General features: G+C 42.1%; 1 protein-coding gene across 33 annotated transcripts in view; it reads right to left on the bottom strand.

The window, feature by feature from the left end:
- Positions 1–13,373, bottom strand: part of Ank3 (ankyrin 3) — a 606,272-nt gene that overhangs the window by 199,377 nt on the left and 393,522 nt on the right. For all 33 annotated transcript variants that reach the window (XM_076916989.1, XM_076916994.1, XM_076917004.1 and 30 more), the window contains 4 exons: positions 12,835–12,936; positions 12,385–12,483; positions 12,125–12,223; positions 4,510–4,608 (listed from right to left, as the gene is read on the bottom strand). In XM_076916989.1, the coding sequence (XP_076773104.1) occupies positions 4,510–4,608; positions 12,125–12,223; positions 12,385–12,483; positions 12,835–12,936 (399 nt within the window). The remainder of the gene's footprint in view (positions 1–4,509; positions 4,609–12,124; positions 12,224–12,384; positions 12,484–12,834; positions 12,937–13,373) is intronic.

Raw genomic sequence — 13,373 nt, 5'->3', positions numbered from 1 at the left:
CAAAAAGATTACTTATCTTTTAATTAATGTAAGATTTCATATATTAATGTATTATATATATTTAATATATATAAGATTACTCATATATACATGAGGGTCTATGCAAGAGTCCTTTTCATAAACATCCCAGTGCACTCATCTATGCAAAGACATGATGGATGAATCAGGCATTATCTCTAGAAGAAAACTTAGGGTTTCTCTTTTCATTGTATTCTGTGATTGAAACTATTCTGGTGAGCTAAACTTGAGGGCCAGCACATGCCAGGAAAGCACCCCAATTCTGTGTGCTCTTTCCAGGAACCCCGTGCATTTGTTTTGAAGATGCATGTGATAATAGAAAAATCTGTGTTAACAGTCAATCCTGCATCCCGCTGAAAACACTGAAGCAAGGTCAGAGTAGTGTTGACAGCCTAGGACTGCTTTGAGCCAGAACAGAATTCTGTCTAAACAAACTGTAAACCACAGCATCAGGAAGTACTTTGCACTAGAAAGATGCACAGCAGACAATCCGATTAGTACCAATAAGAGCATGCTTCTAGCATAAGCCAATTAAGGACCAGCAGACCCCTCACCCCACCCCCATCCCTACTTTGAGGTGTTAATGGCTAAACTTTGTGGCTCTGGGTTTTGCTTGACTTCTCAAGAGAAGTCAAATCAGAAAGGAAATGTGGCCAAACTTCTTGAGAGAAGAGCTTGGCCCTTGTGGGTACCAGCCACATCATCACTGTCGAGGGGTGGGAACGATGCTACACCAAGGGTTTAATGATTGCTTGTGGTCAAACAACCAAATTTAACCTCATGCTTCCGAGTGGCAAAACACGAGATGGAGCAGCAACTGCAAATCTGCCATATGCAACGCATGGAAATGAGAAGACTTCCTAAGCACAAACACCTCAGACCCTTGAGCTGTGGCTCAGCAGCAGAGTGGGCGTCTGGCATGGAGTCCGGCCCTGAGTTTGATCCTTAGCGTCACCAAGAAGAGAGAAGAGAAAAAGAGATTGGGCCCATGCCCTAGTCATTTTAAAACTCTGTTTAAAAATCTGCTATTTAACCTGTCCTTCAGTTACCCTCCCTACACAGAGCTCTGTCCAAGGGACACTAATAACGATAGCTAGTCGGAAAGCAACATTGCATTTCGAATGGCTAATGAACAAAATATTCACTTGTATTGACTTTTCTTTGGGTCTCCAACACTAAAAGAATAGGAAGAGACTATTCACCTGAAGGATCAACTGTCTGTGGTGAATCAGATTTTATCTAGATAGACTAGATAGTAGACTTACACTGGGCTGTATAAGGAAGTAGGCTGAACAAGCCCTGGGGAGTAAGCCAGCTATCAGCTTTCCTTTATGTGAGGGCAACCTACCTAAAGACACGGATGTGGCTTGTGTTAAAGGATAGGGGTCTCTCCTCTACTGCCTGCTCCATAAAACTAAAAAATGGCGCAGTGGGAAAGAGCCTTAGAAAGTAGTCAGTTGTTTGTCCAGAGGTAGATAAGTCCACTGACTGAACTCAGTCTCCAAATGTTATAGTCTGTTTATCTGGGTGTCACGGCACACAGTGCCTATTTTGGTTGCTTCGTGTTCCGTGTTTATCCAGTCCTCCTTCTGCACGGAACAGGCTTGCTTGCCATGGAGAGAGGACCTCAACTTTGGGCTATTCTTAATCATGAAATTGTGCTTCACATGTGATATGGAAATTCTAGTGTTTGATTTTTTTTATAACTATTCTCATTAATTCAATCATAATGAACCCTACCACGATATTAAAATAACCCTAAAAACCAATAACGTAGGTTTGTGTTGGTTAGTTTCTTGTCAAGTTGACACAAACAAATGACATCTGAGAAGAGACGCCTCAATTGAAAAATGCTTTCCTCAGATTGGCTGACTGATGAGTCTATGCAAGCATCTTCTTGATTACTGATTGGTGTGGGAGGGCCCAGCCTATCGTGGATGGTACTGCCCTGAGCCGATGGTCCTGGGCTGTATAAGGAAGTAGACTGAACAAGCCCTGGGAAGTAAGCTAGCTATCAGCTTTTCTCTATGGCCTCTGAGTTAGCTCCTGCCTCCAGGTTCCTGCCCTGACTTTCCTCCATGATAGACTATAGGTATGAGCTGTTCCCCTTACATTGCTTTTGGCCATGGTCTTTAATCACAAAAAAAAAAAAAAAAAAAAAAAAAAAAAAAAAAAAAAAAAAAAAAAAAAAAAAAAAGAAAAAGAAAAAAAAAGAAAAAAGAAAAAAAGAAAAACAAACTAAGACAAAGCTAAAAACTAAAAGATAACCCTTACTACCCCTTTAGTGTTTTTTGTTTTTTTGTTTTTTTTTTTTTTAAGATATATTGATTTTTATTTTAGGTGTATAGCCTGCTCTGTTTACACATGTACTATAGACCATGTGCATGTAGTGCCCATAAAAGTCAGCAGAGGGCACCAGATCCCCTGAAACTGGAGTTCCAGGTAATCCTGCATCACCTTGTGGGTGCTGGGAACACTACCTGGGTCCTCTGAAAGAGCAGGCCAGTGATATTCACCACACAGCTATCTCTCCAGCTCAAAGTGACCATTTCTTAACTAGATTTAAGAATATTCTCAGATAGACAATAGATTCTCATGATGAAATCCCAGACAGAAGAGAAGAGTACAAAGTGAGGTTTGAGGCAGTGATGAGAATGTGCCAGGGGTGTACATATCACACATCTGTACTGTAGTCTTGCTCAGTTTCAATAATGCTGGGTTGCATACAATCAGATGGGCATACCAACATTTACTGATGAGCGCTCCACGGGTGCATACTTAGGCCTAGTTCAGTTTTTAGAGACTGTTACTACGAGTTACACTAACAGTCCTGCATACTATTTTTATATTCTTTATCTGTAACAGAAAGTGTTGGCATTTATTTCTTCTAGGTTCCGCCCCACAGTTACCTGGCAATGGCCAGTTATGCTGACTCACTATAAAAGGGGATGCTTGCCCCCTCCTCACTGTCTCGCTCTTCTAATTCTTTTCCCCTCTTCCCCCAAACTATCCTTTTCTCTCCTCATTTCCCTCCCCCAACCTCCACATGTTCATAGCTGACTTCTACTCTCCTCCCTCTCTCCCTCCCTCCTCCCCTCTCTCTCACAAACACTCTCTTTCCCTGCCTTTCTCTGTCTCTACTAACCCCTTAACTCCACTGCACATGCCCTAAATAAACTGTTCGATACTATACCATCTTTTAGTTGGTCCCTCAGGGGGAAGGGATATCTCAGTATGGGCCCACAGACACACCCCCATCACCCCTCCCATCACCCCCCCCCCCCCCACGCACCATACCTCACAATACCCAACATATCCCTGGCTTCTTTTTCTTTTTTATAAAACACAACAGAAAGTCTTTCCACAAATGACATAATCATTAACTTCTCAGAGGCCACCAGGTGCTCAGCACCTGTGTGACGCCTGCTTATTGGTTGCAACAATGTTGTAGGCTAGCTCTGGTTGTGACACCTGTTTATCGGTTGCAACAATGTTGTAGGCTAGATCTGGTTTCCTCTCCACAAACTTTTCCCCTTTAAACTCAAGGCCCAAAGACCTGATCTTCTTTTTCCCCTGGTAAGAGTTCATGTCCCATTGGTCATCTGCTGTATGAACTGTCTCTTCATTCATTTGCTGGGCTTTCAGGAAGGCATAAAGTCAAAGGCTGGGTGAGAAACATCCAGTCTTGCATATCCTTCCTTCTTCCCTGTGCTATTTAGAAGCCACACCAGCCTCCTGGCCAGAGTGGTGGTCTTGTGGTGAGCTAACAGACTACTTACTAGAGTTCATTATTGAATTAAAAGTGAAGAATGTGCAAGCAACACATTTCCTGTTAGCAACAGATTTCCAGTGACACGTTTGATCAGTGATGACAGTGCCCAATGACAGATTAAAATAATCTACATTTTAGACAGTACTAGAGGCTTATATCATTTTCATTTTTAAGTAATTTTTCTGTTCAAGACTGTGGAAGATATTCCCCACAACAAATACCACTGTTACTGGGTAGTTAAATGTGTATAAGAGTCTTATTTGAAAGTATGGATTAAGTATAATTAGTTAACTTTATATATATATATATATATATATATTCAATTATTGTAATTAGTCTAACACTAATCTGGAAAAACCCCCCACATTTATGGTTATTATTCATTAAAACAATGGTTGCCTTGGAGGCAAGATTATTAAAAAGCAAAAATTATTATTAATAAAATATGCTAAGAATTAAAATGATAGCTTAATTATAGGGTAGACCAGAAACTTGAGCAGATAAAGAATATCTGTACAATGAGAGAATTTTCAAAGATTAAAAATAGAGTTTCTAGGGCATCTCATTAAAAAGTCAACACATTAAAATACCCAACAACAGCGGTAAGAAAATTCTTACAACAGCAGTTGAAAGCCTAATGAGAAAATTCTTAGCTATAGGCTCCCAAAAATGTCTTTTGAACACATGAGATCAACTATGGAAGAACAGAAGGTGCTCACCTCTGTGGCCAGGCTTTGGCTGGCACCATTGTCCAGAAGAAACCTGACGACTTCCAGGTGGTTCTCCTGGGCCGCCATATACAACGGCGTGAAGCCATTCTGCAAAAGAAGAAACCAAGAGTCCTGTGAGCTGCTCTGCCAATCTGGCACTGAACATGCATATTTCGAGCAGTGCTCACATAAAATGACTTTGATAATCCTTCATTGCCAACATTTACAGTCATTAGAAAACCGAGCGCAGCAGCCCTTACCACGATCATTATATAACTGTATGTAATTCATGATTATAATCACAATTAGACTGCTAGTCATACAAGGGTGGAGTTAGTATTCACAGCCAATAGTCTTACAGAAACTTCTAGCAATTTATGCACCATAGGTGAACAAGCATACTTGTGTATCTTCAACCACGTTTGAGGTACTACCGTGAATGAAATGATTTACTAGCTGCTGCAAGGATACAGAGGAAGATAGATTCAGCTGTTATGCTCCAAGCATCAATCATCTATTGCAAATAAAGATGTAATTGTTTTCATATAAAAGTAGGCATTTTCAGAGAGTTCCAGCTTGGGAAGGAAGTTATTTTAACTTCAAATTACTTCAAACATATGACAGATGTTATTTCACAGACCAAAGAAAGACTCGCATGCAAAATAGTATGGCTGAGCATAACTGCTTCCTACAACTACTTCCCAGAGTCATTTTCTTTGGAGACAAGGTCTAATGTGCCCTAGGTTTGCTTAGAATCTACTATATAGCTGAGGCTAGCCTTAAACTTCCGATTCTTTACCACCAAGTGTTGAGGTCACAGGTGTGTTATCCAACTGTGCCTGGCTCCTTCTTTTGGTTTAGGGCTTGTGATGGTTCATATATGCTTGGCCCAGGGAGTGGCAGCATTAGGGGTGTGGTCTTATTGGAGGAGTTGTGTCAATGTGGGTGTGGGCTTAAGACCCTCATCCTAGCTGCCTGAAAGTCAGTATTCTGCTAGCAGCCTTCCGATGAAGGTGTAGAACTCTCAGCTCCTCCTACACCATGCCTGCCTGGATGCTGCCATGCTTCCCGCCTTGATGATAATGGGCTGAACCTCTGAACCTGTAAGCCAGCCCCAATTAAATATGTCCTTTATAAGAGTTGCCTTGGTCATGGTGTCTAGTCACAACAGTACAACCCTAAGACAAGGGCTTCTTGCCTTTCTAGCACTAAGACCAGAGAAACTGGCCTTTTCCAAAAGTCACATTCCTGTTCACATATTTTTGATTCCTAAAAATATGTGCTTAATAACACTGAATTCTCACTCCATAAAACTCATCCTTATAAAATATACAGTTCAGTGGGGTTATGTGCTCATAGAACTGGGAGGAGAGCCTTGCCAGGCAAGAACCACTGGGAGATGCGGACCACTAATCCTTCACCCAGCACCTGTTGGTACCAATTTTGACATCTGCCTTTTTCTATAACCTTGGCAACCACCCATCTCCACCCTGTGTCTGTGGCTTTGCTTACTTCAGACATTTCATATGAATGAGATCACACAGTATGTAGCCCCGAAGGGTCTTACTCACTTTTTGCTATCTGTGCCGATGGAATGTTTTTGTGCTTCCCTCCCTTACAAGAATATTCTAGTTTCAATTCCAAATGCTCCCTCAGGGATTATGGTTGAAGACTTGATTCCTATTTAAATATTCAGAGGGCCTTTCAAAGAGATTAGATCATGAGATCTTTAATGTAATCAGTGGGTGAATCCAGTACAGATCTGTATTTGATGGCATTCTTGGGAGGTGGTGGAGAGTGTCAGGGTAGGGTCTGTTGTGTTTTATAGCAAGCCAGGCCTACCTGGCTGTTGCCAGGTAAACTGTTGGGTGGAGCCTAGAAGGAATGTTAACAGGGTCTAGTGAGAGGAAGCTGGTCATTGGAAGGGGTACCTTTGGCACTTTATAATATTCATTTGCTTAATGGTTACCTTGAGGTGAGCAGCTGAGACTTGTCTTCGCTAGACACTGAGATAGATGGGCCTGCTTCTCTCTGATGACAGCACAGCATGTGGACAAGTTATCTTTGCTTGCCTTTTAGTTTTCTCTCCGTGTTCACCGTGTTCTCCCCAGTCCCCATCAGCAACCTCAATGGATGCCATCAAAGGGCTCTCTTACTCTTTGGCTCTGGCTAGGTTCTTCCGCCCTCTACTCCAATTATTGGTTTTCCAGAAAGTTCTGTCTCCTCTTTAGCCTTCTGTTCTCAAGGGTCCCCAATCCAAAGCCCATAAACTCTTTGGAAACTTCTTTTGCTCTCTTAATCTGAGTAACTCCAATATAATATACATGTTATCTATCAATAAAGAATCTACAAGTATCTTTTGAAGAGACTGCCTAAAAAAATCTTGCCACTAGACTAGCCCAGAGGCATAAAGCACCTCTCCGATAATTCATATTATGGGAGCTTATAACTATCACACTTGTTGGTGAGAAGGCACTTGGACCCAGGGGATGGCCAGGTTTGAGAAAGATGCTTCTTCTCCTATTTATATTTGTTTAAAAATTAAGAAAACCTCAAAACAGAGCCAGTTAAGACAGGAATATCTTGGAGCTCCATTTACATTTTCTTCTTGTGACAACAGTAGATTGAAGCCCCCCAGGGAAGGGCAGCTTAAGACACAGTCAGTGCGCTATTTAAAATCTGATTTTATCTTTTATCTCTGATACCTTCTGCTCTCAATATTTACAGTGGGGCTATTATATACATGCAAATCTGCAGACTAAGAATTTGGCCTCCATGCTCCATCATACCCAACCTGACAGAGGAAAAGAAAAACAAAAAACAAAACAAAAAAACCCCCAAACATACAAACTCCACAAAACTACCTCAAATCTGAGGGACATCCTTTCCTATGTGTTCTTCATCACGGTCAACTACACAGTAAAGTATTTCACAGAAGCCTGTGTGACACTAAATTCTGTGAAAGTCAGATTAAAGGTTAAAAGTCAGGGGGCATCTAGACCCGTCATCTACCTGTCCGACTGTGAGAATCTGGTTCTTCTAACACAGGGGACATCTGGATGTGGGGTAAACCCTCAAGGGTACCCCAAAGATCATATTTGACTTGACATATTTTGCCCTTTGTTAAAATAAGTAAGAAAACTTGTTTGTCCAAAATATGTCCATAGTCAAAATACTACCAGAGACAAACCCTGCCTGTGTAAACACAGTCAGCTATGCTTTTGGATGCAGTCAAGGATGAGAGAGAAAAGAGAAGTCAGTGATTTTACCAGAGCAGTTTCTTTGTCTTAAATGGTAAACACTGTGTATTACTGTTGTAGTCAGTGCAAAACAGTAAAGGGTTAAAAAGAAATAAGTTCTTTACAATTACAATTTAGTTAGCCAATGGTGTTTGTGCGTATGTGTGTGCATATATGTGAGTATGTGCATGTGTGTGTGTGTGTGTGTGTGTGTGTGTGTGTTTAGGCTAGTCTAGTTAACCAGCTTGCTCTGGGGATTCGATGCCACCTGTCCTGTGTGCTAGGATTACAGGTAGACTATCATTCCCGCCTGGCTTTTATGTAGGTGCTGAGAATTCCAGACTCTCTGCTGAGTCACCTCCCCAGTATTGTATGGCAAAGAGGTTATGGGAATGTAAACTCTTTTTAAGGAAGAATTAAAAAAATTGTTAAGACTTGAGATGAAGGTAATGACCAAAATTCATTTAAGGTAAACAAACAAACAAACAAACAATCCTGAAACAGCAACAAAAAATAAAATGTAGGGCTAGAGAGATGGCTCAGCCAGAAAAAGCTAAGCTACAACCAAAGTAAAAAAAAAAACTTAAAGTTTTATTTATAATGCCCAAATGCACAAAAAGAACAGGATTTCTGTGCCGGCTTGTGTCGTTGTTGTTAAGGTTCAAGGAGCGAAGAGGGAGGGCAGCGTTTGGGATGAAAATAAATAAAAAATATTCAAGGAGGGGAAGGGATTCTCAACTATTTCTTTTTAAAGATAGTAAGGAAATATTCATATTATTATTGTTATTATTGTGTGTGCATGTGTGCACGTATGTATCTGCTTACACATGCATGTGTACATGTGAAGGTTGAGGGATAAGTTATAAGAGTCAAGTTCTCACTTTCCACCACGAGGGTCCTGGGGTTGAACTGAGGTCCTCAGTCTCAGCAGGAGGTACCTTTATGACTGAATCATCTCACTGGTACTTTCCTGGTTCTTACATTTGAAGAAGAAAGACTTTATAGGTGAAATCTCACTTAGAGACCCTACCGTTCTCCCTCCCTCCATCCCTCCGTCTCTCACCCCACAATCTAGAACTCATGATCCTTCTGTCTCAGCTTCCCATGTGCTGAGATTACAGGCATGTTCCTGCATACTGATCTATCTATCTTGAGTGTGGACATCTCCATGTGTTATGTATTAGTACATGGATAAAATCTGTACTTAAAGAAGCGTTTTATTTATTTTAAGACAGAGTTTTATGTAGTCCAGGCTGGCCTTGTACAGATGACCTTGAACTTCTGATCCTTCTGCCTCTACTTCCCAGATGCTGGGACCAGAATCATGAACCATCATAGACAGTTTATGTGATGCTAGGATTGAACCCGGGGCTCTATGCATGCTTAGCAAGCACTCAACCCATTGAACTACAGTGTCTTCTTCCAGGCCATTACTGCCTTTTGGTCTATGTAAGGTTCCTGCTTAAGAGTTGCACAAACTTCTGTTTCCAAAGCATGGTCACCTCACTGTTCCTTCTAGCCACAGCATGGATCAGGAGGCACGTGAGGGGTGTGTGTGTGTGTGTGTGTGTGTGTGTGTGTGTGTTTGTGTGTGACGGGGATCCCCAGGCACAGCTGCAAGGAGAGGGACTTCACAGGCTCCGTTCTTTCTCTTACGGCATCATCAGTGTGGAACGTGTATAAATTGAAATTAAAACGGATTTGAGATTCATTCATCTAGACCACAGTTTTCCCACTTACTGATGGCAGGTTTATGGCGACGGCTGCCCTCAGATATAATCAGGAATGTGTGTAAGATTTGAAGGAGATATTCTGATTGGACACGGATCCAAGACTCGTCCTGCTATCTCATCGCTTGCTGCTTCCTGCTCGATATTTTTAAGTAGACAAAACTGTAGTAATGTTTTTTTGGGGGTTAGTATGATGTAGTCCATTGAGATGGCTCAGCAGGTGAAAGGTCAATCCTGACAACCTGAGTTGGACCCCTGGGACCCACGTGGTGGGAGGAAAGAACTGATTTGGCCACTCGTCATCTGACTCCCACGTGTGTGCGCGCTAGCTTACTCATGGCCTCTCCGCCCACAAGAATAAACGTAACTAAAAGAAAATATTTAAAGTACACGTTTCTCATTTTCTTTTGTAGTTGGCTAGTTAATATCTGAAAATATATTTGCTAACCTTTAATTTTATATTGTTCCCTTTTGGAAAAGCATTATTGTTCAAAGCATATAGAGTTCAAATGCAGGGAAGTAACAAGGGGATTGAATGATTGAGAGACCCTGAAGTTGTGAGCTAAGTGTTTTTACTTTGAGAAACCCCTCCTCTGCCTCCTGAGTGCTGGTAGATTAAAGGCATGTGCCACCGCTACCCAGTTTTAAATGTATTTTTTAAAAGTGTATTGAGACTTTCTCTCAAAGGCCAAAGAAAAACTAACAATAGTCTTGAAGTATTTTCAGAATGCAAAAAAACAAAAAACCAAAAAAAAAAACAAAAAAAACAAAAAAAAAAAACAAAAAAACCCACCACCACCACCACCAACAACAAAAAACCCAACTAAATAAAGGGTCGGGGCCAGAGCTCATTGACAGAGCTCTTGCCTGGCATGCACAGGGCATCGGGGTTTAATCCTGAAAGATTAAATGATGTGTGATTTTGTGTGAGGGTGGGGGTGGGGTTGACAAAGTTGAACTTTTCCAATGAAAGGATGACACCTTGGCCTCCCTCACTGCTTTTGGTTCTGCACAGCATGAATCTTGCAAGAAACACTTGAGAACTCAAAAATGTCGTTTTTTTCCACTTAATCTTTTGCTTTTCAGGTTATTCCTCATCCAACATCCACCCTAATTCTTCCCATGCTTCCGATCCCAAGGCTGCTGGAGAATCCCAACGTTACATTATAACCACGGGCTCCATGGTCCCCTGATATCACCTTCCCCAACTTCACTAAATCCTTCATCTTCGGCAAAACTGCAGGTTTGTTCTGTCACCAATACATTCAATACTTTTCACCAGGGTGGAGCCACTGACAAATGACAGATGCTTCAACTAGAAACAGGCCAAAAGAGGCTGTCCTCTGTTAAGGTTTGGTATTGCAATGCTAAGTGTGGGGCGGGGGAGAGGGGGCAAGGCCTGGTTGCCCCAGAGATGAGAGAGTTCCCACATAGACCACAAGGGAGACCTTGAGCCCTAGTTATTTCTGATTGGTGAATGAAGATGCTGACAGCCAATAGCTGGGCAGAAGAGACATAGGCGGGGTTTACTGTTCTCGAGTTTGGGCTCAGAGGAGAACCTTGGGGGGTTGGGGGGGGGGAAGGTAAAAGAGGAGGCAGAGAAGCCGCTATGGGTTAGGAGTCAAAAAAAGCATGCCCGAGGGCTGGCCAATTGAAGTTAAGAGCAGCCCAGATGAAACACTGTAAGTAGTAACTCGAGGTTATCCATAGAAAAGTAGATTTTAATAGCGTAGAGGATAGATATCTGCCTAGCTCTAGTGCTGATTAAGGTTTATTGTAAATATAAAGGCTGTGTGTGTGTTTTATCCAGGAACTAAATGGTCAAATGTGGAGTAGAAAACCTGGTTTGGAATTTAAAATGTCTACAAACAGTACAAACAGTCCTCCGTGGATGCTGTGTCTGCTTTGCTGTACAGCCTTGGATGGTTGCTAGGCTAATGTTAGTGACGGATGATGACTGCCTGCTATTTTAAACCAGTAAACGTCAAAAGCTATTTTTTTTTTTTTTTTTTTAGATTCAAAGACTAAGATTAAGATAGCAGGTAGTCTATGGTGTTCTCTCCTAGGACCTCATGACTGTCTACAGAGCTGATAGGAGGTCTTATATTCACCACAACTAGTAGAAACATTTTAAAGTTTGGGGACTTTTAAAAATTCTGGGGTTTTTTTTTGTTTGTTTGTTTTATTTGTTTCAGAAAACAATAACAATTCTTTCTTAGTAAAGAAGGGTTAAGCAGTTTCCCCATCCCTCACACCCCAGTGCCCAACTGATAAAGTATCATATATCACGTAAATCCAGAAGCTTTTTCTTATTTATATGTTTCCTCATCTCCCATGTAAACTAGCAACACTGAGAGTGGACCCAAGTTAGATGTCATCATAAAACGGCACAAGAGACCCCATTTCAAACATCTGCTGGACGTTTGTGTGTGACTGCCAGTCACAGGTGGACCACAGTTGAAAATTCTACCTCTCGCCACACAAACTGTAAATGAAGATACATTTTAAACTCTAGGATCGCTCATAACTACTTGATAAAACCACGCCTGCAAGGGACGGGCCCTTAGCTGACGTGTAACTCAAGCCAATGCTTGGTCCAGAAGTCTTATTGGTAAGTGACGGTCAAAGTCCTTTGCAATACGGTTGAAAGTTCACCTGAGATTGTGCGTTGACATTCGCTCCGTTCGTAACCAAGACCTTGACCACTTCCGCTTGCCCGGCCAAAGAGGCGATGTGTAAGGCTGTGTTTCCTTTCTGTGAAACGAGAGGGAAGACACATGAGCATAGCCCGTTGTTCAATGCCTCTGGGATGCACAGATGATGAAGCTCATGAGAATGGTACCCTTCTTACGGAGGGTTGACCCTTCACAGAACCAGACAAGTGTCACCAAAGGCACCAAGCCCATGACACTGACCTTTGTGGCTGCATCGACGTTGGCTTCCCTCTGCAGCAGCTCGGAGACCACTTCCACGTGGCCTTCTTTGGAAGCAAGATGGAGTGCATTCAAACCATTCTGACCGGAAGAGAAAGGAGAGTGAACTGAAAACAGGGTTCTTAACAGTCCACAGCCCGCCACATGCTCCTCAGTTAACTGCCTACCAGTGTCCCCCATGTGTGCGCAGCACAGGAATGTGGAGTGTAAATAAAACGTGAAAACTAGGGAGGGTGGCCCGTTACTCTCAGTCAAAGACTGCATGGCATCCCTTTGACGGAGACTAATCGGACAACGTTGGGTGGACAAAATTTAACAATGAAATCAATCTCCTGACAGGTGGAGAAAGATCCTGCCAATAGCTAGTGCAAGCTTTAAGGAATCTGCCAGTTTCAACGAAAATACCAAACCAGAACAATAACCACAACCGACCTGGTTACAGATGTTGACATCCACTCCATTTTTGATGTAGTCAAGGGCCTTTTCCAGGTGCCCCGCCCGAGCTGCTCTCAAGTAACTTGCGTTGGCATCAGACTAAGAAGGAAGAAGAAAAAGTACTGTGACAAAGCTGGCCAGTGTGGGTACAGGTACCCAGCCATACCCAGACAATGGTAAAAAATGTGAAGAAAGCATTGGACTCTTTTATATGGAAATGCTATAACATTTTCTAATAAGTCAAGAGGAATAGGGCAAACTCTTTGGCCCAGAAATTAAGAGCACTGGCTGTTCTTGTAGAGGACCCAGGTTTGATTCCCAGCATCCGTAAGGTGGCTCACAATCATCTGTAACAGTTTTAGGGGAATCCAATGCCTTCTTCTGGCCTCTGTGGGCGCCAGGCACATGTGGTGCATATACCAACATGCAGGCAAACATTCACACACACACACACTCATAGAAAAGTTCGAAGCACACCAATTTATCCCTTCTGAGATATCCCAACTTATTCTACATTGAGATTGATAATTTCTCAT

This window comes from Arvicanthis niloticus, chromosome 20 (assembly GCF_011762505.2).
Source record: "Arvicanthis niloticus isolate mArvNil1 chromosome 20, mArvNil1.pat.X, whole genome shotgun sequence".
NCBI classification, from domain to species: domain Eukaryota; kingdom Metazoa; phylum Chordata; class Mammalia; order Rodentia; family Muridae; genus Arvicanthis; species Arvicanthis niloticus.
This window is presented reverse-complemented; position numbering and strand designations above follow the sequence as displayed.